Raw genomic sequence first — 26,739 nt, forward strand, 5'->3', positions numbered from 1 at the left:
GGTATTCTTCATATCTTTCAAGGATTACAGAATATGGCATTTAATGTTTTAATAACTTAGCGCTTTTCATGACAATGAGACATGTCTGCTCCTGGCACTACCAATCTACTTCAAGAGGAAGATGGGCATCGAAGAGACTCCTTATGGAGTTTGATAGACATTTGGGCAAGAAACTGCTTCTTGCCTGGACTGCTTTATAAACTGGACACAAAGAACCCGCAGAGAGAGGACTGCTGAACTTGCCTAAAGGTGAGACGGTTTTTCAGGGTTCCTGATTCATGAAAGAGTCTGCGAGACATTCTGCAGGATACAGAAAGAAGTGAATGAACTGTCTTTGAAATTTCTTGCTTCATAAGAAAGTCTGCTGTATATTATGGGCCTGTAGGCTGAAGATGGATGCTCCAATGGTACAAAAGACCTTTGGGTGACTGTCCAGACAGCAAGATGTCTCTGTCATTTTTAAAGTTTTGGAAGTTGCTTACTTCTTGTTTACTTAGGTAATATTATATCCTTTTGGAGTCTTTGATGGAGTTGAAGAATAGATAGATAGTTATAGTTTTTCTTTGTTATGATAAAAGATAAAATAGATATAAATATTGTAACAGTAATTCTTGCTTTATAACTGTTTTTACTATATGTAATTTTACTATGTTAAAATTTAAGCCTGTCTTTTTTGTTTAAACAGAAAAAGGGAAATGATGTAGGAGGGTATTCTATCTATCTGTTGCTTTCATTGGTTAATTAATAAAGAAAACTGCTTGTCCTGATAGGTCAGAACATAAGTAGCTGGGGAAGACAAAACAGAAAGCAGAGTCAGGCAGACGCCATGAAGCTCCAGCCCAAGATGGACATAGGTTAGATTCTTCCCAGTAAACCTCGAACCCATGGTGATACACAGATTACTAGATATGGGTTAAAGCAAGATGTGAGAATTAACCAAGAAGAAGCTAGATATAATGGGCCAGGCAGTATTTAAATGAATACAGTTTCTGTGTTATTATTTCCGGGCCTGAGTTAGCAGTGCTGGAGCCGGGCTGGACGAAAAGCAGACCTGCTCGCCTCATCACTACAGAAATACATGCATAGGATTAAACATGAAGAAACAAGTCAAAAGCATATTTAAAATGTTTGCATTTTGTATAGGAGCAAAGCAGGAAATGACCTTACTCCCCCTGTATATTCCACTTATTTCTCTATAGCTTGCTGCTGCTCCTGTTCACTGTTTTTTCTTTAAAATGCAAGTGCTTCCAGTAACTGTAGGGGATCCCCAGGCAAAGAGTGTTCTCATACCATCCTCTTCAATAATTTCTTTTGCATATGTGTGTTCCAGTTAAGAATATAGGCCTATGTGTCTACATGATAGCACACTGCTTATACAATAGTGGGCATTTGCCTCTTTGTGTATTGTGTGTGTAAGTGTGTACACCTGCATGATCATGTGGAGGTCTGAGTTCAATCTTTGGTGTTGTTATAGGGTATCCCAGTGAGACTCAGAACTTGGCAATTATACTGGATGAGTTGGCTCTATCCAGGGATGCTTTTGACTCAGTCTCCCACTGTGGTATAAATAGTAATCACCACCAGGTCTAAACTTTAAGTTTTGTTTTGAATATAAATGTATGTACTTGAGCCCTGTATGACAAGAACATTGCTGTCTGATCCATCTTAACATTATTCCCACTTTTCTGAAAATTTCTTGTTATACAGTCCAACAGGACTTTTGGGAACTCTTTTTTCTTTCACCTCTTAGGAAAACTGATGGAAAGTCTGTTGAAATCAGAAATACAAATATAATATGTTATTGTCAAGGACATACAGGAGACACAAACATGATTGTAAATTATTGTATAGTTGGACACTATACATTTTCTGTGGAAGCCATATTAACTGCAGGTTTAGCTACATGTGAGTACAAGGGATAGTAACAGTGCTACGGAGAATACAAAATGGCAAATATCTTTGACAGTTACTTCAGAGACTGTAAAATGGAGAACTGATGAGATCCGTGGCAAATTAGAAAACAGAAGCTGTGACAATGTGGAAGGACACTGTATTCCTTCCGGAAAAGTGTTAAATATGAGCTTTGAGGGTGATTTCAGAGAACACAGCAGGAAGCAGGCATCTGATCTTCATTAGACAGGAATGAAGCAGAGCTGGAAAGGGGGAGGTATAACAACAAATCCATTGTTGACCAGTGGGGCATCATTGATATCATTTGGGGGAACCAGAGATTTCAGCTTGAAGTTCTGTAAAATGGTGGTCAGGAATAGAAACAGCTCCATGCGGGCCAGACCTTCTCCTAAACACACTCGTTTTCCTGTGGGGGGGAAAATAGTCAACATAGGTAAGTATGCCTTGTATGTGACTGAATGTGGGATGCAGTATGTTTGTAACTAGCACAAGAGACTAATGTTAAGTGCTGAGTTGATTCACCATATAGAGAAAGTAAAAGATAATAACACAATTATCTTTTCATAAGTAAAGGCTTTTCCCAAAACAGCACATTTCTTCCTCTGAAATGTCCTGAAATAGACTAGGGATATTAGGAACTGAGATCAACATAATAAAGATGACTTAGCGTTAGCCCATAGACAAAGTCAACCTAAACAAAAAACCTCAAAGCATTTCTAGTAAATTCAGGAACACGATAAGAATGTCCACTTTCTCCATATCTTTTTAATATAATATTTGAAATATTAGTTAAAGTTATAAGATAACTGAAAGAAATCAAGGGAAGGCAAATAGGAAAGGAAGAATTAAAAATAGCCCTTACTTGTAGATGTTATGATTATAGCTATAAATCGCTAAAATATACACCAGGACCATCAACAGCTGAAATGCTCTTTTAGCAAAGTGACAGGATACAAAATTAACACAGAAAAATCAGCAGGATTTCTATGTATAATTGAGAATTATACTTAGAAGGAAATTAAAGAAAAACGCTTTTCACAATATTCTAAAACAATGATGACAAGAACAACAAAAATTTAAAAAAAACAAACTAACCAAACCACAAACAAACAAACGTATTTTTAAGTATTGCTAACAAAATAAGTGAAATATTTGTCAGATAAAAACTTCAAGACATTGAAGAAATAGACAAAGATATCAGAAGATGAAAAGTTCTCCTGTGCTCATCAATCAGCAGGATTAATATAGTGAAATTGAGTACATATCAAATCAATCAACACATCCAATGCCATTCCCATAAAAATTCCAACACACTTGTTTATGAAAATTGAGAGGAGAATTTTCAGCTTTACATAGAAACACAAAAGAATCAGGATAACTAAAAGTATCTTGAATGTTGAAAGAATGCCTACAGGTATAAATATCTCTGATTTCAAATTATACTACAGAGCTATAGAAATAAAAATCAGCATGATATTGGCACAAAAAGAAAGAGGTTGAAGGAATCATGTTATGAGTTTATCGTCAGAATCACTTGATCCATGAAGGAACATCCATGCCAAGTTATATATCAGAACAGACTCTGTAGGTGTGAAGATGCAATATTTGTGACTAGCAACCTGCTTGGTGGAGTAGTAGAGGTCCCAAAGATTCCAATAGAGTCTCCTGCCACAACTACAAGGATTCCATGACCTCATGGTAACCTGGAAGTTTCTTACACCTAGAACTAGAAATATGTATATGTGTGTGTGTGTGTGTGTGTGTGTGTGTATGTGTATTTGTATGTGTATGTGTATGTATATCTCTCTCTATATATATGTATTTATATGTGTATGTACATAAAATTATCTATTTTCTTTTAAACAATTAAACATGTTTGAATGTGTGGGTAAATGAATATGTCAAAGTTACTTGTTTAGGAAGTTCAGAGGATGGCTCCAGGTCTCCTGGAGCAGGGAATACAGGTGGTTGTGAGCTTCCCAGGGTTAGTGCTGGGCATTTGACTCAGGTTTATGTCAAAGGAAGCAAGTTCTCTTAATTGCTGATTCATTTAGCTAGCCCTTTATTACCTTTGCAAAAAATGGCTAACATTAGCCAAAATCCAAGCCAATACTGGGAATATGTTAAGAAAGTCTCCCTTCTAATGGAGAGATATGAGCAAATAGAGGCTACTCAAAGAGTAGATCCAGTTTTCAATCATGAATTTGGCCAATTGTAGGTTATTCATTCTTCAGAGCATGTCACTAAACTTGAAGCACACTAGGAGGGCATAGTGCACTCAGTGCTTTAAGAATATATTGCATTGCTGGGGCAGACTGAGGGGCCACTGGCAGTGGCACCAGGATTTATCACTACTGCATGTACTGGCTTTTTGGGATCCTTTTCTATTTGGATGTATACCTTGCTCAGGCTAAATATAGTAAGGAGGGCCTTGGGTCTTCCACAAGGCAATGTGCCTTGCCCTCTCTGAGGATTGGTTGGGGGTGGGGTGAGTGGGTTTGTGGGGGTATGGGCAGAGGGGAGAGAGTGGAACTTGGATTGGTATTTTTTATTTTTTAAAAAATCTAATAAATTAAAATAAAGAAAAAGAAAAGGGGTGGAAACTGGAAGAGGTATAAAGAGCTGTATACTAGTTGTATACTAAAAAAAGAACGTGTAAAGTTGTAGTAAGAGAGAATCGTGCAGGGTGAGAATTAAAGGCATTTGACGGTTGGGTTGAAATACAGGTGTGGTTTTGACAAGAAGTCATTGTTTACATATATAAAACTCAAATAATAAGAATGAGATTGTAAAATGATATTAATTTTTGGTTTTGTCTTTCATTTATGTTCTTGGTGCCAGATAGAAAGTTGAAAGTTACAATGTTGATTCATATTTGTGTTTTATATTTGAAGTGTTAGAGAGAAAACTTTTGCATATTTCTCCCTAGCAACTGTCTTGGTCAGGGATGGGTGATTCTCTCTAAACATAAGTCCAAGCACATCAACCTCTTTTTCCTCTGCTTCCCTGAGAGGGCTTCATCCCATCAGAGCTTTTCTGTATTTTTTGGAATGTGTTCCTATATAGCTGAGCCTGGAGAAGTGTGAAACAACAAAAAAAGTAAAATTATGGCACTCTTTATTTAATGGTGATTGTTCAAAGGCTAGGTTACATTTATTATCTATAATGATGTCTTTTTTTTCCTGAGATTTACATATAAAGGAAGACTGCAAATTGTAAAACCACTAGCATTCTTTACTTTATTGAAGTGTGTCAAGTAAGTCTAACCTCCAAATTTAATTCCAGCAGGGAAGAGGTATCAATGACAGTGCACAGGTACTAATTACGCACAAAATTCAAGTCTATGAGTCCCTTAGGTGTCACTGTAAAATTTCCCACAGATCCTCATGTCACCAGAGTCATGAAAATGAGGTTTTATTACCTGCTGAGAAAGGCATAAAGTAGTCACTTTTCTTAAAGTTTCCTTTTGCATCCAGAAAATGAGCAGGATCAAATGTCTCTGGATTGGGGAATTCGTTGCTGTCATACAACACTGATGATAGAGATGTTAATATGGTCGTTCCCTGCAAACAACTCACACAAAGACACCAAGTTACAAAGATATCGTGGCTCCATAAAGTAGGTACAAAGAAGATCGGGACATTTCAACAGACAGAACATGCAGGGAACAGGGAGGAGTCTGAGACAAGTCACATTGCTATGGCTAATGTGCCTCTACTGAATTTGAAGTCAGCACTTAGGTTTTGATAGTAATCCTTCTGAGTCTGTTCACTTTCCCTGCACACTTGGACATGGGTGTTTCAGCACCTGCTTCTCTAGTTTATCAGTTGCTTTATATAAGTCACATGGGTCATTATATCATGTGGAGAGCTGTACTGTATGTAAATAATACAGGAACTCATTCATGATGGAACACAAACAAAGTCTAGACACACAATCAATAGAACTATCACCATTGTGTCCCTGCCTGCTGTAGTACTGCATTCCTGAATATGAAGCAGCATAAGGAACCCAAAAAAAACCAGTGTGACTCAGAGGACTGGAACCACACTGTGAACCTGGGAGCATCATTAGCACAGAAGTACAGTAGAGAAGAAACAAGTCAACCTTGGGAATGAGGTAGTTCCTGAATTTAACATCACAGGTCACTTCATGGGGTAGGTTGTTGGGGGTGATATCAATGAATCTCTGAACCTCATGAATCACGGCATCTGTGTAGGGCATTTGCTTCCTGTCCTGCATGCAGGGGCTGCGTTGTCTGCCAATCACACAGTCAATCTCTTCCTGGACTTTAGCTGGTTAGGAGTAATGACAAATGTAGAAATAGAGAAAAGTTGCAGGGTATGTGTGGGTCTTTGTTTGCACAATTTTACTCCAATTATCTTATTAACCATCAGTGGGCAGGTTCAACACCAAACACTACTTGGAAATATATTTGTATTTTAACAGCAATTGTTTTTTTATATTGAGTTATTGGTATAAAAAAAGAAAATGTCAATTAAACTCACATTCTATTTATAATTGCATATCTATTAATACAAACACATATGACACACATGTCAGTACACATGTATACATGCATCCTTTCATTTCTCTATAATAGATCTTGATTATCATACTTAGTAATATGGATACTCATTGTGGAAAGAATTGCAGAACATAAATATCATTTCCTATAACAAACATTAGAGTTAGGATTCATTTTTGATACATATTTTATTAATGCATGTCTTTTCACTTTAGTTTGAACTTTTCCCTTTAGTCAGTTACAATTAATTTAAGGTGTGTGCCACCACTACCAGACAGGAAAACTTTTGTTATGTTTGAAAAGATTATTGTTCAGCAGAACTTTTATGGACTCTGGTAAAACCTCCAAATACTGATTTAATTTCAACATCATTGAAAATATATTTCTAAATGTCCAAACAGCCTTTATTTCTTCAAAAAATGTAAACTTTCACAGGAAAAAAAAACGTAAAACACTAGGATTGCTTATTAAATTTTGTGAGGTGAGTTCTTTTTTCTTTACCACATATCTAAATTTATCAGAATAAAGAAAGTAACTACAAGAATTCTTCTTTTCTTAAAGCCTGAAATTGGAGAAGTCAATATGCAGCCACAGCTCCATATATGCTTTAGGTGCCTAGAACAGTACACCTGCCAGGGAGCACAAACAAAGGACAATCTTTGATGGATCAGCTGTGATTTCTTCCTTTTTCTCAGTTATGCTCTCCTTTGCAGCCAGTGGAACTACAAGTTAAATACTGAGATTTTTGAATCACAGCACACAGGGTACTGGCAACATCTTGCCAGCATATTCCCAAATGCTCTGATTTACCACATGCAATCTCACCTGTGATATGTGGGTGCTTCAGCAGAAGCAGGAGAGCAAATCTTATTGTTGTCTTTAACGTATCTGTTCCACCAATAAACATATCAGTCAATGTAGCTGTCAGGTTTTCACGTGTATATATTGATTGCTGATTGTGATTCTCCTAAGGATGATTTGATACTGTTATCTAATAAATTCTCTTCTGCCACATCTAAGCTACAATTGAATATACAATATTGTACAATTTTAGATTGTTGATAGCACAGAATCTAGAAGGTACAGCAGTGGCTGAACTCAATGGCATTTCAGAGACTGTGGTATAGATATCTAAACTTCATTATTCACACTTATATTTCCTACTTGTCAAAATTGCACTTTTAAGATTATGTGTGTGTGTGTGTGTGTGTGTGTGTGTGTGTGTGTACAATGTTGACCTGTAAGACAGTAGAAAATATGAAGAGAAGCTGATTTTGTTTGTTGTCTATTTTCTCAAATTAAAACACATGTGCTTGAAGAATTTATGTTTCATTTTATATGGACATAAGAAGACTCATTTGTAAAAAGAAAGCCTTTATGTCACACATTATAAGAACATTGACAGGTACTTGACTCTAATGCTTCATGTCTACTGTATGACAATAACATGAGGGTTACGAGTCTCTTTATACCTGAGTTCAGTAGACATTTGATTTAGGGCACTCATGACTAGTTTTTCCCTTAAATAAGGAAGCATAATTTGAATTAGAATAAATAGAAGAATTGAGGACACAATGCTACCTGTCCAAAGCTCTTTCAAGAACTTCCTTTTAAAATATTTTCAGAGATTTTTATGGACTAAGTATAACTGTACTTTTATTACTGAGTTCAAAGTGTTTAAATAGATGAAGCACAGCTAGCAAGATTAGGTTCCCAGTCAAGATGACTTAGCTCCATTCCTATAAGAAGTCAAATAGAAACATGATCTATGAATTAAGGAAGGGTGAATGATATATGTGCAAATGAGATACTAAGTCATGAAGATAGAACATGACCCAGTCATGGCCTGTATGGAATAAATCAAAAGGTTGAATAATGCATTTGGCTAAACTGTAAAGATGCTGTGCTACAGGATTGTCAACAATGTTACATCTTAAAATGTTGAGGCAAGTTCATAAATACATCATTATTATTTTATAATTATTAAATTGTTAACATTTTCATGATTACTAGATGGTCTCCAGTGTATTAATAATATATAGCTAACACTATTAAAATAATTTACCTTTCCTTTACTGCCAGACAAATAAGCTCATCTATTTCCCTTTGTAATACAGCTTCATGTGGTTTTCTAACCATAAATTGACATTGCTTATGTTCAAATTAACGTTAATTAACTCTAAAGAATTATACTTAAAAGCTAAGTTATATTTATATATGCTTAAATGGATTCAGATATACAGCAGTGCAATTTTGGCTCATATCTTGTTTGTAAAACCACTTGTGGAGTGTAAGGATTGCTCAACAAAAGGAACACATGCATGCTAGTGGAACCCTAACTTCCTACTTTAATGAGGAAATAGTTCTAAGAGAACAATACCCTATTTGCACTTTCACAAAGCAGTAAATTTTTTAACTGTGTTAAAAATATTTATCCTAATACCCACATAATAGTGATGTGGGATATCCTTCTGTATATGTGTTGGTTTTATTTGGTATATAATACAGCTTCTTTGGCCTATGGCAGGGCAGAATATAGCGAGAATTGAAGAGCTATATACAGAGGGAGAGAAAGAGAGAGAGAGCCTAGGCCGAGTCACAGAGAAACCATGTAGCTAGAAGGAGAGGAAGCCAAAACCTTACTGGTAGATCATAGTCTCATGGTGATACACAAATTAAATAAATGGGTTAATTTAAGATGTAAAAGCTAGTTAATAAGAATCCCGCGCTAGCTGGGCAGTGGTGCCACATGCCTTTAATCTCAACATACAGGAGTCAGAAACAAGCAGATCTCTGTGAGCTTGAGGTCAGCCTGGTCTACAAGAGCGAGTTCCAGGACAGGCTCCAAAAACTACAGAGAAACCAGGTATCAAAAAACTGAAAAATAAAAGAAACCTGAGTTAATAGACCAAACTCTGTTATAATTAATACAGTTTCAGTGTGATTATTAGGGTGTGTGCAGCCAGGAAACAAATATATAGTCCTTCTTTACAAAATCGCACCCACTCTCTGTGGCATGGATCCATATATGTCCTTAAAAAACTTAAAGAAAAATAGGGCTTATAGAACTACCAAAATTGTAGCCAAGCACAGCTTCTTGGTAGCCACATTTTCTTAGATTTTTTTCTGCTTGCTGGTGGTGAGCAGAGACACAGCTAGTCTCTTTTAATAGAAGGTTTCCTGACAAAGCATTAACAGCAAAACTGCAGGACTCTTTTAGGATCCAACACTCTGGTTTATGCTGGCAGCACAAATTGCTTTGTTTTGATGTAAGGTCTTGTTCTGGAGCATTTAAATGGGCTTTGTAAGTAGAGTGCTTCAAGTTGCTTAATCGCAACAGAGACCCACTGTTTCCCTAGAGCTGGGGTTGTAAGCATGGCTGGAAGAGCCTATGAACATGATTCCACCATGTTGGACTAGGCAGAGCAAATAAGTAGGGCCATGAAGTTGGTCCTAGCCATGCCTGCTAGCATTAATAAAAAGTGCTTCTGGTCAAAAAATGATTGCAGATACACAATAAAGAAAGATACAGACAGAAATAAAACTCTAAATGGGTCATAAAATGTACATAGGTTTGAGAGAGAGAAGAAAAATAGTATAGTTATAAAAAGAAATAGTTTTAAAATAAAACAAAGTCTAAAAAGAGACAGTAAAAGTAATATAAAAGAATATAAATAGTTGTAGATTAAAGGAGTAAAAACAATAAAATAATCCATATAACAATGGAATACACACAGACAATCTAGATGATGTATATTATTGTGCCTACCTTGGAATTTTTGACTGAAGAGAAACATTTGATTCTGGGGGCTTCTAAATTAAACTAACATAAAGTATCTTGACTTGAAAATTTGGGACTAAGATTATGGTCCTTTAAAAAGAGATTCTGATTTTGTTTTCACAGATGAGAACCTGTGGATTCTTTTCAGGATAATGGGTTTGATGGGACAAGATTCCCTGAAAGGTCTCTGTGAACCCTAAAAATACATTTCCCAATGAATAGTAGGAAACAGTTTGGAGAAAACTACGCCCAAATTTCCAAAATAATTGTTTATAAATGTTTGTTTTCATTTAAAGGGAGATATGATATAAAGATGAACACTTTGCATTGGTATGGATCTTGGTCTATTGATACAAATTTAAGGTTGATTTTGTTACACTTTGTACATGTACTTCTGCTCTTGTTTAAGATAATGTGTTTGGGCAGCTATTTGAAAATATATTATATAATTAAGAAATACAAGTTAATAGATTGTCATCTACAATAATCAAACTTCAGTCTTATTAGTTAAGAGTTCTAGATATATAGAAATATATTTCATTTAATGTGGATAATCTTCAACACTTCAAAGACCTGCAGAAAATAGAATTTAAAATGTTTGAAGAACTTAAACTTTTCTTGACAATGCTATGTGTCTGCTTGGGGGAGCAACAATCTACTTAAAGAGGTTGATTGTAACTAAAGAACCTCGTTATGGAATTTGCCCTTCAGTGTGACAAGGCTAACACTTTGGGTAAGAAACTGCTTTGTCTGAATTTTGTGATGGTAGCTATATGATCTGTATATGCCAGACCTGGACAAAAATGATTGCTGATCTTGCTAAAAGAAGATGAGACAGTACTTCAGTGTTCTGGCTCCACCAAAGAAAATGTCATTCATTATGATGAACTTAAAAGAAAGTAACTGACAAAATACCAATATAGACTAAGCAGTCTTTCAATTTTTTTGCTTCATGGAAGAGTCTGCTGGATACAATGGATCTATATGCTGAAGGTGGTTAACTGATTACAGAATAACTCTGAGTTATTGTCCTGGAAGCAAGATGTCTGTCAATTCTACAAGTTTGGAAGTTGCTTGCCATGCACTTCCTGCTTACTTAGGTAAAATTATATCCTTCTGGGGTCTTTGAAGAGTTGAAGACAAATAGTTAAAGTTGTAGTTTTCATTAGTTATGATAAAGGATAAACTAGATATAAAACTTTTTAGACTCACTAAGAGGGGTTAGATAATAGAGTTATTTTCTTAATTTGCCAAATGTAAATGGAATAAATATTGTAACTATAATTCTTGCTTGATAAATGTTTTGTAAATTTCATTTTTGCTATGTTAACATTAAAACTTTCCTTGTTATTTAGACAGAAATGGGGAGATGATATGGGATGTCCTCCTGTATATGTGTTTCTTTTATTGGTTAATAAATAAAGCTGCTTTGGCTTGTATCAAGGCAGAATATAATCAGGCTGGAAGAGATATAGAGAATAGACAGAGTAAGGGAGACATCATGTAGTTGCTGAAGGAGAAGGATACCAAAAACTTAGCAGTAGGCAACAGTCTTGTGGTGATACACAGATTAATAGAAATGGGTTAATTTAAAACGCAAGAGTTAGTTAATAAAAATCTGGAGCTAATAGGCCAAATTGTTTTGTAATTAATATAGTTTCTGTGTAATTATTTGTTTCTGGGTAGCTAGGAAACAAATGAACAGTCTCAATTTAACACAGTATAATAGAGTTCACATCTCACAAGTGATATTCTTTTGTCTCAGCAGAAGGAGAAATTATCACCTATCAGCTTGTGGAGAACAACTGTCTATGGGATGTTTAGCCCCAGTAATAATGTTCATGATACACCCATTACACTTGATGCTCAGTCCAAATGAGGGGCAAAAGGAGGCAGAACATGAACAAGGAAATCAGGACTGTGAGGGGTGAGCTCACCCACTATACAAGGGGATTGATCTAATGAGAGCTCACCAAGGCCAGCTGGACTGGGACTGAATGAGCATGTGATCAAACCAGATTCTCTGAATGTGGCTGACATGGGGACTGTTTGAGAAGCCACTGATAATGGCTCTGGGTCTTGTTTCCTCTGCATGTACTGGCTTTTTGGGATCCTAGTCTGTTTGGATGCTCACCTTCCTAGACCTGGAGAGAGGGTGGAGAAACTTGAACTTCCCACAGGACAAGAAACCCTGACTGTTCTTAGGACTGAAGAGGGAGAGGGAGAGGGAGTGAGGGGAATGGGAGGGTATTGGTAAGAGGGGTGGAATTGGAAACTTTTATAAATTAATAAAAAAAAGATAAAAGAAAAAAAGAATATGATGGAGAATGATAGCAATAATCAGATGGTAAGGAACTTTGCTACAAGATGACTTTTCTAGATATGTCAGGAAAACTACACTCATGAAATCTCTAAAATATGGCTGTTGAATATAAACTAAATAGTTATAACATCAAATGACTCATGATGTTGCTGAGAAGAGTTACTTGGGATTACAAGCCTAAATGAGGAGTTGCAATTAGAATCCTTGGAGAAAGAGAGATGGGAACAAGAAAGGTTATCCAATGTTAAGTGGTCAATCCTTAAATATACAGATGGTCAATATTAAATCTTCTCACATTGTTGAATTTATATACTTATCTTTATGCACTTACACATGTAACAATCATCATTAAAGATCATTGGACCTTGAATATCAAAGGAAGGTTGGTGCATGATAGGTGTAGGTAGAAGAAAAGGGCAGGAAAAAAATGGTGTAATTATATTATATTTAAATAACAAACTAAAAATAACACTGACATACTTTAGATCACTTAAAAATAAAGAAGAAAAAGTAGTAGAGGAGTTATATAACTCTTGAAAGGCCTATTATAAATAAAAGTATATATAAAGATAAATCAGGAGAACACTTGAGCAATGGGAAGAGACCCAACCTTCAGAAAGTATATATAAAAAGAGACTAACACAGGATAGATCACATTCTTTAGAATATCTTGGTAGAAATTTTCCAAAAACTAGAGAAGGATATTAACATCTGTGTATAATAGGTGTACAGATATGGAAATACAGAGACAAGAACAGGATCTGGCATGACAATATAGCCAAAATATCATAAAATTATCATATAACAGAATCAGAAAATGCAGAAACTAAAAGTTGTAAGAGAGAAAAATAAAATTACTCTTATGACAGGGCTTTCAGAATTACACCAGGGTTTTCAACACAAACATTTAAAACTAGAGGGATCCAGAATTATGTATTTAATATTCTGAATGACAGTTCTCAACCCAGAGCAATATGCCCAGCAATGTGTTTCATTACTATTAAGGAGAAATACTTACTTAATAAAATACCTTACATATTTTTTCTTTTCATTCTCTTCAACCATGTCCAACACTCTACTTTCATCCTCACCTCTGTAGGAGAATACATGTGGCAGCCTCCTCTGAATCCACTTTGATCCCATTGATTTTAGCCCTTCCCATTTGTCACTTTATCCCAGATACCAACTCCAGCAGTTGCCCCTCAGGCTTCGCCTGTCAGAAAGCTAAAGAGTCTGATTGCAGATATTCTCTTCTCTTGTGTTCCCCCATATCCAGGCTAGCATTCTTATCTCCAGCGCTCCAGCACTGTAGCAGGATACTTATGGCTTCCTTGCCTACTCTCTTCTCCCCTCTCCTATGGATTGCACAGACTTCCGTCCTAGCCTCCATCTCCTTACTTACTTCTTTATCCAAGACACCAACTTTAGCAGGCACTTCCTGCTAACAAACAGAGAACACTGCAAAGGAAGTAGGTAGGCTGACTATATGTCTTCTACTGTCCCTCTGTTGTCCTATATCTAACCACCCCATCTCATTTTCAGGAAATACATATGCTAACTTGGCCTAGTCTCAATAGTAACTGCATCAAAGTCATATAAAGAAAAATAACAAGTTACAAAAGAAAAAATTTTTCTCATGTTCAAGTTGGAGAAAGGATGGAGTGGAGAGAAATGAAAGAGATATCTCAACAGAGGGAATCATTATGGGGCTATGGAGAAACCTGAAGCTAGGGAAATTCCAAGGATTCAGCAAAGATGACCCATAGCAGTAGTGGAGAGGGTGACTGAACTGACCTTCCTTTGTAATCAGAATGGTGAATACCTTAACAGTCATCATAGAAACTTCTTTCAGTAACTGATTGATGCAGATGCAGAGACCACATTAAGTACCAGGATGAACTATAGGACTCCAGTCAAAAAGAGGGAGGAAGGTTTATATGAGCAAATGGGGTCAGGATCATGATAGGGAAATCCAGAGGCACAAAACTGTGGAAACTCAAGAACTCTAGACCAACAGCTTGGGAGCCTGCATGGGACAGAACTAGGCCCTCTTTATGTGGGTGACAATTTTGTAGACTTTTTTTTGTGGGACCCCTGTCACTGGAGCCAGGATCTATCCCTAATGCATGAGCTGACTTTCTGAAGCTGACTCCAGATGGTGGGATGTCTTTCTTAAACTTGATGCTGTGGGGGAGATGCTTAGTCCTCCCTCAATTGAATGTGGCAGGCATTGTTTACTCCCCATAGGAGGCCTTATCCTTTATGAGGAATGGATGGTGTGGGTTAAGGGAAGCGGGTGGAACAGAAGGATGGAAGGGAGGGGAACTGTAGTTGGTATATAAAATTAGAAAAAATGAATAGAAAAGGAAAAAATTACCAGATATAATAAATTACATGAGTGCAATTTGAAGTAAAAAATTAAACTTAGGTATGACTCAGGACAACAGAAATTTGTGAACTAAAATGAAATCAAAAAATAATCACATTTAAATTGTTGGGAAAAATTTAATATTGCATAATTACATGCATGAAAGGTTGACACACTTAGAACCATTTCTGGATCTAAGAAGTTGAAAATAATAAGTAGAAAATCAATTCATACATAAACCCCGAAATTTGGAATAGCTTTAAAATGGAGGTATTATTTCTCAAAGTAATATAACGAGTAAATTCTATCTGTACTAAAAATCAAATAGGAAAACAAGTCCACAGATTCAAATGAAACTATGGAGAAAGAGCTGAACCCTCAAAATAGAAACCTACAGCAATAAATGCAGTGTGGTGTTCGCAAACACATCAAGATGCAAAATAGTTTGATATCCCGATATACACAGGATAATATGTAGGCAAGGAAAAAGGCAAAAATCCCTTGCACAGGAAAAAAATTTAAAAACAAATAAAGATTCTGGAAGCTATGAATCATAAACTGATAGTTGAAAATTTTGTGTGTTCTTCACAAGCGTAAATATGAAATGAGTTTGAATCAGAAACTCTGTGCTGGAGATATGCACAAAGAAAATGAAAACGTGCCATCAAGAAACACATGTTTCTAAATGAATAGGTCAGAAGAGTCAGAGGTAGAAATAATGCAAAGACAAAGAATGACAAATGAGTGTATTGTTCTCATGCGTGTAAATGAAGGATGCAGTACCAGGTGACCACAGTACAGAAACAAGCTGAAATTTTAGGAGCATCCAAGATTTTATGCACGTGCAGGGAGAGAAAAGTAAACCCCTTCTAGTAATAACTGGTCTAGATGTCAGTATACCGTGTCAGAGAGATACAGGAAAGTCCATAAAGAGGAAAATATGCTCACAGTTATTAATAATGCCATGGAGTTTGGAGAGAAATTGTTAATGACTGGTATGTTTGGTAGAGTGACTCAACATTTTGAAACTAAAAGATAGTCAGTGCTTCAAATTGGTGACTGGCTAAATATGTTAATATTATCTCTGTTTTGTAAATTGCTCATCCCCATTAAATGATTGACAATTTAAATGCAGTCTCTGTGTGAATTTCCACTGGCCTCTTTACAGATATTGACAACATATCTTAAATTCATATGGAAATTTAAAGGATTCAGAATGGTAAAGCAGTCCGTCAGAAACATGTAGCAAAGTTCAGGGACTCACGATTCTGGATTTTAAATACGGATAAAATATTTCAATAACAAAGACCTCGGACACTGAACCACTAATAAAATATACAAACCAAGGTGATGATAGAACAACTGACTCCCATCACACCAGAATATTTATTATTTGTTCTTTTCTAAACAAAATGCAAAATAAATTGTAGAGTAACTCTTTCTGAAATTACATATTGCCAACAGCAAATCCAACTCTAACTGCACTGGTATTAATTCATTAACTCATGAGAAATTATACTCAAAGCTAAACTCTTTCATCGACATACTCTTTCCCACGGCAAACATCATTCATCTTTTAGAAGTCATATGTGGTGTCAATCAATGCAAATATGTACAGATATCTTTTAATCTATACGATATGCATGTAATCAAAACACAGTTCTTGATGGTATTCATGCTCAGTAAAGACAGAAAAGTTTGTGATTTATTACTTTATTGAAATTTGTTTTCTTTGTTTGCCTTTTGTGTTGTTTTTCTACTACGCTAGATTTTTTTGAGTTTTTCTTTTTTCGTTTTAATTAAAAGAACGGGGTCAATGTGCTTTTATTAACAATTTAACCATTTTTTTTCAGACTTACACACACATACACAATACCAAATTGTTTTTCAAATGATACTGACATGATTTTAAACATCACTTCAATGAAGTATAAAATACTTTACCAATTTAATAACTGAATAAATGAATATTAACACTTTACCTGCCTTCCTTTAATTAGGAAATAATCAATAAAGTCTCGAGGGTTGGTAGCATCCAAGGATTCCTCATGTTCTTTTATTTTTGCCAAAAGGTAACTCTGAATAGAAGTCAAGTTTTTATAGAATGTTTTATGTGTCCCTGGACAATAATCCATCAGAACAGGGAATATATTGCAAACCTACAAAAAAAATGCAGCAATTTACTTAAAAGAGACACTGTCTTGACCTAAGTAAGATATATTAGTAATGTGTCACATGAATGATTTGAATTGTTAGATAAATGATTCATATTCATCGTAAGAAAGTGCATTATTTACGTTCTTTATTCTAATAGAGAGATTTGAGGTAGAAATTCCTCTCATAATAGTTAATGATCTTAGTAAAATTTCCATATTCACTATATCTTTTAGCTTAAATTTTGTTCATGTAAACTCATTGAAGGCTCAAATAAATTCTTTCCTACAGTTTGAAATACATGTCATTCAAACACTCACATACTTTCAATGTTACAATAGAAGTTATAATTTTGGGGGTAACATTTACAGAAAAATCAGGTGCCCCAGGTTCAATATCTATCAGCTGTCTTCTGAAATGCAATGACTCTTTAGTGGTGGGTTTGTCTCAAAGAAATGGGTGTGTGGTAAAATCATTTATACCACATAGGCCTTAGGGTTATTTCTTTGATCAAACAATCATTTTGTATGCAGAGAGCAAGAAATTTTGGTTCAGACTAGAACAATTCTATGAGGATATTTAAAGTTCACATAGCATTAAAACATACATCTTTACATTTTTAACTGACACCCTGTAAACTAGAATCCCAACTGACCCATTAAATGACAGGAGTACTCAGTGTTTACTGACAGATTTCTTTGCCATTAGTATTCTTCCTCCTTTCAGAGAATATTATGTCTATACTGAAATAAAGCTCCCCAGTAATATGTTCAGAATGTGCTTAATGAAAAGTAGATACAGTATTTGATTAGTAAAAGGTCCTGGGAATTGGTGTAGGATGCCCTTCTGTCTATGTGTTACTTTCATTGGTTAAATAAAGAAACTGCCTTGGCCTTTTGATAGGGCAGAACTTAGGTAGGTGGAGAAGACAGAACTGAATTCTGAGAGAAAGAAAGCAGAGTGAGAGAGCCGCCAGAATCAGACATCTGAATCTTTCCCAGTAAGCCACAACCTTATGGTGACATACAGATTATTAGAAATGGGTTAAATCAATATGTGAGAGTTAGTCAATAAAAGGCTAGAACTAATGGGTCAGGCAGTGTTTAAATAAAAACAGTTTCTGTGTGATTATTTCGGGTGTAAGCTAGCTGGGATGTGACAGAACAAGGGGCCCTGCTCTCCCTACAACAGTAAATGACTGATCAGTCTTATATAAACAAATGCAGTATTTTAACAAATAATTTTGTAGTAATCAACAGGAAGATTCATGGATAAGAAACAATCAGGCTAGAGTCAGTTGGCATCTACCTCTAAGTTTTTGCTATTTGTACTTTTCTGGGTTTAGTCCTCACTTCCAAGAATTATTTCCATAATACATTAGCCCTTGTCAGCTGGTTACCTCCTTTCTTCATGATCCATATTGAATTTGAGCTATAAGGAAGAAAGACCATATGTATGTTCTCAGAAGGAAAGGATATTGGCTTTACCTGCGCCCAGAGAGAGCTCATAATCTTTGAGTTCACATTCAATTTATCCATCAAGCTAACAAAAACCTGATCTTTATACTCAAAACGGTTTTGGAAAATAATGGAGCAAATGACATTGCAGGGAGCACAGGCCAAGATGAAGGAGGGATCATAGGGTGAGCCTGGAGAGTTGGAAACAAATGCCAAATATTACTAAAATATATGAAGAAGAAATTTTGCTTTTGTTAACTACTTAAGGTAATTTAAACATTTTAAATGGTATTATAATTTTGAATATACTTAACCAATATATATTTACCTGGTGAATAATACACAATTATATTAACCATACATTTCGGTTAATCTTCAAATTCACTATTTAAGTAAGAAGAGATCATGTCTATTTTACTGTCTGGTTTAACCTCAAGTACATGCTATTATCTGAAAAACGATTTTTATTTACTTATTTAATTCTGACTTTGGTTTTCCTTTTTCAAAAGACAATTTGGGATCGTGGAGTACATAGTACTTATTAACAATTATTTTGGCAAGATTGTAAACCAAACCTGAAGTACAGACTATTATATATAAATATAGAAGGCATTAAATTGTAAGTTATTCTATGGAGTAAAGACATACAACATGCAGTATGTCTAAACATACTGGAATTCTATTATGAGATTAAAATGTGAAAAAATCTACTCACTTCTGCTAGAGAGTAAATGCTCCTTTTTCTGGATTCCCCTCAGTAGTAATATCAGAGTTTACATTTAGGCACACATCAAAGATTTACTCTCAGGACAAAGCAACCACAGAACACATGTTAAATGCTTGTTGGTTTATAATTCCCATGGTCATCTAATGTGCAATGAACACAGTTACAAGCCTACATTGGGGTGGCCATATACCAATTGAAAAGTCACAACTCCCTGACTAAAAAATAAGCAGGTCATTTTTACTTCTCGTGAGGATGTCATACTGTCATTTGATCATCTGACTGCCTTAAACTGACAGGAATTACCACTTTCCCATTTGAAAGGATACTGATGGCACTTTTGTGCATTCTGTATCCTAAAAGGCAGGTCACAAAAAAGTTTTTGTTTGTATTCTAGAAGTTTTATAACAGAACAACTTGCCAAGTTCAAGGATCTTACAATAAATGGCACTACATCCTAAAAATTAGGCAATTATATTAACATAGACTACTCACAGTCCAAAGATGGAACAATGACCAATATTAATTATTTATTTTGTTAGCTATATAAATGAGGTATGATGAGTCCAATACTAGTGTTCTAAAACACTTATCAAATGAGCAAACTTCTATTACTCATTCACAATAATAGCATTTTCATATGAATTGTACCATGATATTAAGCCATTTCAGCTCTTGTATGTACATGGTGCACTGCTGGCTGATAAAAGAAAAAGTTTTCTGGCAGTACATTCTTAAGCTAAGATGCATCCATCTATTTATGTGGCACCAACATCAATGTCTTCATCTCATTTTTGGCAGATAACACCATTTTAATCTTTGGTATACTAACATTTTTGAATATCTTTTCTTTTATCATGAGAAGATACTTCCTCCACATCCTTCAAAATTTTAGTATTGATCCTATTTGAGCACAAATCACTTAGGCAAATGCATTTGAGATATATTTTTTTAGAGTCTATATCCATCCATCTGGGGAAGATCTGTACCACTTAATGGTCTGCATCACACATCTCCTTTAAGATATGTCAAATCCTTGTCTTCTTCAGTTTTCTTTTATTTCTTCAATTGCTGTCACCATTATCACTAGGGTTTTTGATAATGAATGTCCAGAATTTATGATGTATGTGAAACAAGTTTGATACCTACAGAAATTATAAGAATCAGCTATTCTTTGCTCCTTTGGCATGACATGCAGATATGTTTCAAGATTCTCACACTCAGGACAGAAAAAAAAATTTGAATCTATCAAAAAGTCTTGCAGCCTATTTGTCCCATAAGATCCATTGAAAATATTGTAGTGATTTTTGACATTAAAATGGGTCTGTGCTCCAAAGTCACAAACAAAATATTTAGGTGGAACTACTGGAGGCCTTTGAAATGTCATCCATATTGATTATAACTCTTTTGATTCTAGTCTTGTCCCTCTTCCTTAGCAATCAACTGAGGCAAGTTATTTTAATAGAAGAGTTAGACAATGTGAATGACATTGACAAGTACTTTGGCATATCAGTTGTTTTAACATTAGGTGAATGTTTCTTTCAGTGTAATTTGTTTTGTTTGGTTTTACTGGAGAATAAAGTCTTGGAGCTCCCGCAGCAAGGACTGACATAATTTACTTCAAGTGAATTACTTGTCTTACTTACAATAAAACATTTTCACCACTAAATTTTAATCTTTTTGCTTCTGTGAGATGTTTTCTGAGAATAGGTACCAGTGACTACTCAACATCTCCTTTCTCAATTAAGATATAAGCCCTTGGGACTCATCATTGATAGGGAAAAGAGTCTCTGAAATCTGTCTGGATAGGCAGGGTTTCTGTGCTTGTGTGTGCAGGGCTGAGAAGCCTATGGGCCAATCTCAGCAATGCTCCCATCTTTGTCAGTAGTGCCTAATCCTGGAAAACTGGAGAGGACAATTCTGTGAGTCATGGGTGAATCTGAGTTCCAGGCAAGCCTTGTCTACAGATCTACTTCCAGGCCATTCAGCTCTACACAGAGAAATCCTATTTCAATAAGCAAACCAAAAAAACCCCAAAGCAAAACAAAAATAATAATCTGTTGTGCTAGTAATGTGGAATATATGGAATCATGTAGAAATATCAAATAATTAGGAGGAAAAAATTGAAAAACAGGGAACATCAGTGATCTATGAGAAGAAAATGTAAATGCAACAACTTTTACTATGACATGAACTGTTTACATAACTAAATTATATAAGAGCCTATATTTGCAAAATCCTTTACAGGTAAAGCAAAAATCATAAGAAAACTATTGAAGACTCTCTTTTTCACATATTCATTATTAAAACAGAGAATTTTGCTGTTTACAAAAGAATTATTTCATGTTAATACCTGTAGTGAAAGTATGATAAAAGCAAAATTGAATGGTTAGTGGAAATAATGAAAGAAAATGGAGGAGAAAAAAATCAGTGTGACTTAAAACAAAATTCATGATCTGTCATTAGAAACTTGTCTCCATGGTCTCACCCAGAATCCAGTGGATTTTCAACAATATAAAGAAATATTATTCATTATGGGCAAACTAACAGTTGTGGAGATTTTCATTGCTACGTTAGAGTAAGTATCAAGATAGTATATCACAGAAATGACTAAAATATATATATTACATAGATCATGTGATTGATTTCACAAGTATAGAAAATGAGTAATCAGTCTGTGTGTTGATTAGTTTTAGTCAAGTTGACACAAACTACAGTTAGCACAAAAGAAAAAAAATCGGATGAGTAAATGCTCCATCAACCAAAACTGGCTTCTTATCTCTTCATGTTCTTTCTTCATTTCTGATGATGTGGAAAGAGTCAACATGCTATGCGTGGTATCACACATTTGGCTGGATTATTTTTATGACAACACAGAAAAGAATAACAAGATAGGAGAAAATGATTATTTCTGTTTTTATTCCTTTCAGTGGTGAATTTACTGTGACCAAGAGACAAAATTGTTTGTTGAAGTTGATCCTAATTAATGTATACTCACATAAGGGCAAATGATTTAACAAAGTAGTACTATTGAGAATAAGAAATTTCTTGAACTTACAGATATTTTACCATACAATTAACATAATACAATACTCTAATCAATATGCTTTGTTTAAGCAAAGCATATGGAAGATAAGACTTTGAGATTGTTATTGTATATGTGCATGCCATTCAAATTTAAAATGTGATAGCCAGTCTTTTATTATATTTGAAACAAAAATCTAAAACAAATTCACTTAGAACTGCACAGACATAATAAGATTCTTCCTTTACAAGAAGCAGGTGATTTATTGATACAATTTTAAGGTCAATTTTGTTATACTGTATATATGTATTGCTGATCTTTTTTTTATTAATTTATAAACATTTCCACTTCCTCCCCTCCTCCCAATACCCTCCCACTCCCCCCAACTCCTTCTCCTCCTCCCTCTCCAGTCCTGAGAGCAGTCAGGGTTTCCTGCCCTGTGGGAAGTTCAAGTTCTGAAAGCCAGAATAACATTCTGTGGCTTGGGAGGTCATAAGTCATAATGGAAAAGTAACTTGTATGGTTTTATTAGGTGGGTATAATGTGCCTGTCGAATTACCCTCGAAACATTTGGTTATGCCAATAGATCACTGTGGTTGTCAGTCTGAACTCATAACCTTTAGGAAAGCTCCTGAACAAGAGATTTTTACTGTGGTCCCATTTTTTAGCCATAAGTAGACATCTATAGCTACTTCATCTAAAGTTCAAGGATCTTTCCAGAAGAGGGAGCAAAAAGAACATAAGAGTTGGAGGATCCTGGTGAGCTGCCTGAAGACTGTGTGCAGTGGCTTCAGGTTCCCCATATTTTGTGAGTTGTCACAAGTTCAGGAGTAGGCTTTGGTGATGCAGCTGTTTTTGGATCATTTCTGTTCCTTACACAATCCCTCACCCATGTTCCTCTAAGTAACCCCAATAAAATTCAATGGTTCACAAAGTTGAAAAAAAAAGAAACAGGTGAGTAACATCCAGAGTGTTGGCAAAGTAACAGCCATCACTTTTCTAATACAAAAACTTAAAGGAAAAAATGATGCAAGACTGAAGACACACAGAGAAATGCTAGAGAGCCAACAAAGCCAACTTTTTAAGTAAAATTACTAAGTTAGGTTATTTCCACATGTACATTTATTTTGAATATTTGTGTTGAAACATGTTTTATTAAGGCCATAAACCAAATCACTAAATGTTATGCAAGAAGAAATAACAATATCATTTTGATACCATGCAAACAGCTGAGATGCACTGATCAAAAATAATTTTACTAAACTCATATGAGAAATAAAATTATCAAATAACACCACAGTTGCCAAAACCTACAAACATAATACAAGAAAAACACTTAGACACTTTAGAGATGCAGTCTAGAACATTGCTGTTCAAGAAAGAAAGGGAAAGTGAGGAAAAGAAAGGTGATAAAAAGAGAGCTAATGCAATCTTTTCTAGGGTTCTTATGTTTTCCTAGTAACTGTTGCTATTGGAAATTGTATTGTGATGAGATGATATGCAAAGGAAAACAGTATTTTGACTCCGGGGAATGTGTAGCTCTATAATTCCATAGAAAATTGACATGAGACCCGTACCCATGACATCTCTTTAGAATACAATGCTTTGATTAAGATGGCAAAAATTGACTAATGCAGATATACATAGAACGAGATGTAAACATCAGAATATAAACCTGCACTTACCATTGGTTTTCTTGAGTTCCTCTACAAGGAACCGTGCTTCCTCTTGAATACGGTTCTCAATACTCCTTTGCCCCATGCCCAGTTTTCTCAGGGTTATGAGTGAGAAGTGCCTTGTTTTTTTCCATGGCTCTCCATTGCTAAAACCAATGCCTAAAGAAATTGGAATAAAAGACTAGGGAGTATGTCTGAGAGATAGATAAAGGAACAGACTGGTCACAAACAGAGTCCCAAAGTTATTCCTTAAGAGCAAACATGACCTCTGCTTTCCACCCTCCATCTCTCTATGTATACTACCAAATATACACAGAAACACATGCATACTTACCAAAGCCTTTTAAAACCATCTGAAAAATTGGGACTCTTCCTCTTCCACTAAACTCCTCCCCATGACCTATGAGAGCTTCTCTTATTGCCTCATAACCATGCAACACCACAGTGGGTTTCATGCCAAAATACAGAGTGAACACAGGGCCATAGATTTTGGAGAACTGGAATGATAATAGAAAACACAAATATTCTAAAAATGTCACTGTGGTTTACCTATAAATACTGGCAATAGAACTGTTTAAAAATATTTGTATGCAGAAAAACTAAGTTTGAAGTTTGTATATACCTTTCAATATGATGATTGCTACATATAGATGACCTTCTGGGTGCCAGGCAGTATCCCAGGTCATTTATAGTCAAAAGAGAAGGAATAACCTTATTTTGATATTCAGCAGGCCACTTTGTCACATTTCACAATGTAACTGAAGTAAAAATCCACACCCATTTCCTGGGTTCTAATGCAAAGGAGTAGAACCTTCAAATCAACACTCTGATTATCTATTTTTTTTGATAATGCAGATCATTCTCACGCTAATTGCATACAGATATAGACATCATAGTCACATGACTTCTGTGAAAACAGCTGTGAAGTATTTTCTGTTGAAAATTACAAAACTTGTGATGAAGGGTAAACATCTAAACTCTTGGGTCACTGTAAGTGTTCCAATTCAGTCCTCATCTATTGTTACAAAAATACAGAGTAAGCATCACAGAAGCTGCACCACAATAACAACTCCTGTAGAAAACAATATTCTCATCATGTACTGTTTTTGGTCCCAGGCATAGACTTGTATCGAATCAAAGGAGATCAGGAAACCACAATATAAGCTAATTCACACTGTTTAAGGTTTCCTTTTTTTGTGTGATCCCATGCCCATTGCTTTACTTTTAATCAGGATCCAATTAATTCTACAGAATAAGACATGAATGAATAATCCACGAACAATGTATCTCTACAATTATGACTCATTAAATAAATATTCATTGTAATGCTAATTCCAATTGGTCTTAATAATAAACACCTAGAGTCAGATGTTAGGGGGTGAAAGCTGAGAGATCAGAGAAGCAGTGCAACCAGCCAGAGGGCTTTTACCTCTACAGAATCCTCAGATTCAAAGGGGTGACCCTGTCTTTATGAATCACCAAACTGCATGTCCAGACTGAATCCTCAGAATGAATGCTCAGACTGTATCCTCATATGGCATGCTCAGAGCACATCTGAACTCTTGTCTCCTCCTGCCTTGTGTCATCTCTCTGCCCAACTATATCACTTCCCTTCTCAACGTCCCTGGTACTTTATTTGAAGGTGTGAGCCACTACCACATGGCTCTGTTTCCTCTGAGACTGGACCAGTATAGTGTAGCCCAGGGTGGCTTTAAAATCACAGAGGTCTGCCTGCCTTTGTCTTCCAAGTCCTAGAATTAAAGTTATGTGCCAAAACTGCACATATCTTTAGTTCTAATTTAATTAGCACATACCTGAAATTTATTTGTTAGATCGGAAAATAGCACTATAACCCTCACTCTTCAACATTAGTCAAAATAATAGAAAATGTTTCTGAAAGGGCGATTTGAAAAAGTAGATAAAACTTTTAATTCTATGCTTATATTATAAAGTGCAGTGTCCTAAATATTCTGTAACCTGAAATCTTGTTTATTACTAATTCCAACTCCAGTACTACAGGCAACTCTCAGAAAACACAGAAACAACTTTATTGTTTTTCATTTTACACCAGTTTAAAAAAATATTTTCTCTAGTACTAAAGTTTCTTTGAAAGCAGCATCACTTATATCTCTCTTTAAAAAGTGCCAAACAAGCATTAATTATACTTACATTGGTAAAGGATTGTTGACCATTTTTTACATCTATCTGGTGGATATTGCCAATAATTGGCAGAGGAGTAGGTCCAGGAGGTAGCTTCCCTCTTTCAGAATTCCATTTCCAGTGTGAGAAGAGAAGCAGACATGTCAGAATGAGCACTGAGACCATGACCAGATCCATGGTTAGCCTTCACACTGGTACAAGTGTGATCAGGTAGTACAGAGGTTTTATAGTGTGGCCTAAGAACTGACCTCTTGTACTTTGGAACATCATTGAGTAACCAACTAGGCACTGTTTGAGCTCTCTTCCAAGTAGAATTTGTCCCTGTCATAACAAAATATAAAAATGGACAGTTATTTAACCTTGTCCTTTTTAAGGTGCCTCTTAGTGATTTGACCAATTTTACATAGTTATGACCCAATATTGGTGATAAACATGAACAATGAATTTGACATTTTTAAAGTCTGCCTTTATTTGAAAAAAGTTAATTTTTAGAAAGTATTTTATTCTGAAATTATTGAATAATTTTGTCATTTTACAGTTTCCTTTTCTTCATCCAAATCTGTCCATATTTGCATTTCCTTGTTATCTTTCTACTGTGTGTTCTCTTTTGTTTTCTTAGTTTTTTAAAAAAA

The 26,739-nt window shown here is 35.3% G+C and overlaps 1 protein-coding gene across 2 annotated transcripts; it reads right to left on the bottom strand.

The window, feature by feature from the left end:
- Nucleotides 1-1,770: 1,770 nt before the first annotated feature.
- Nucleotides 1,771-26,318, bottom strand: LOC148121317 (cytochrome P450 2C26-like). 2 transcript variants are annotated; one of them, XM_087907915.1, is made up of 9 exons: nt 26,117-26,318; nt 24,282-24,444; nt 23,957-24,106; nt 18,553-18,713; nt 16,894-17,070; nt 7,265-7,406; nt 6,106-6,206; nt 5,333-5,474; nt 1,771-2,317 (listed from the first exon to the last, which is right to left on the bottom strand). In XM_087907915.1, the coding sequence occupies exons 1-9, from the start codon at nt 26,282-26,284 to the stop codon at nt 2,133-2,135; spliced, it is 1,389 nt and encodes a 462-aa protein (XP_087764041.1). In that variant the 5' UTR covers nt 26,285-26,318; the 3' UTR covers nt 1,771-2,132. The 2 variants fall into 2 exon arrangements, with proteins under 2 accessions (XP_087764041.1, XP_087764040.1); XM_087907914.1 differs by having other exon boundaries at nt 6,019-6,206; nt 26,117-26,317.
- Nucleotides 26,319-26,739: the final 421 nt, after the last annotated feature.

This window comes from Myodes glareolus, chromosome 7 (assembly GCF_982192425.1).
Source record: "Myodes glareolus chromosome 7, mMyoGla1.1, whole genome shotgun sequence".
Taxonomy (NCBI): Eukaryota; Metazoa; Chordata; class Mammalia; order Rodentia; family Cricetidae; genus Myodes; species Myodes glareolus.

Bases quoted from the DNA above. Each gene is read 5' to 3' on its own strand.
- LOC148121317 (XM_087907914.1), bottom strand. From the start codon at position 26,284: ATGGATCTGGTCATGGTCTCAGTGCTCATTCTGACATGTCTGCTTCTC. The intron at 18,714-23,956 runs GTAAGTGCAGGT...CCAACTCTCCAG, and splicing joins GGAACTCAAGAAAACCAATG to GCTCACCCTATGATCCCTCC. The intron at 5,475-6,018 runs GTTGACTTGTTT...AGTTGTTTGCAG, and splicing joins GGAACTACCTCATTCCCAAG to GGAACGACCATATTAACATC.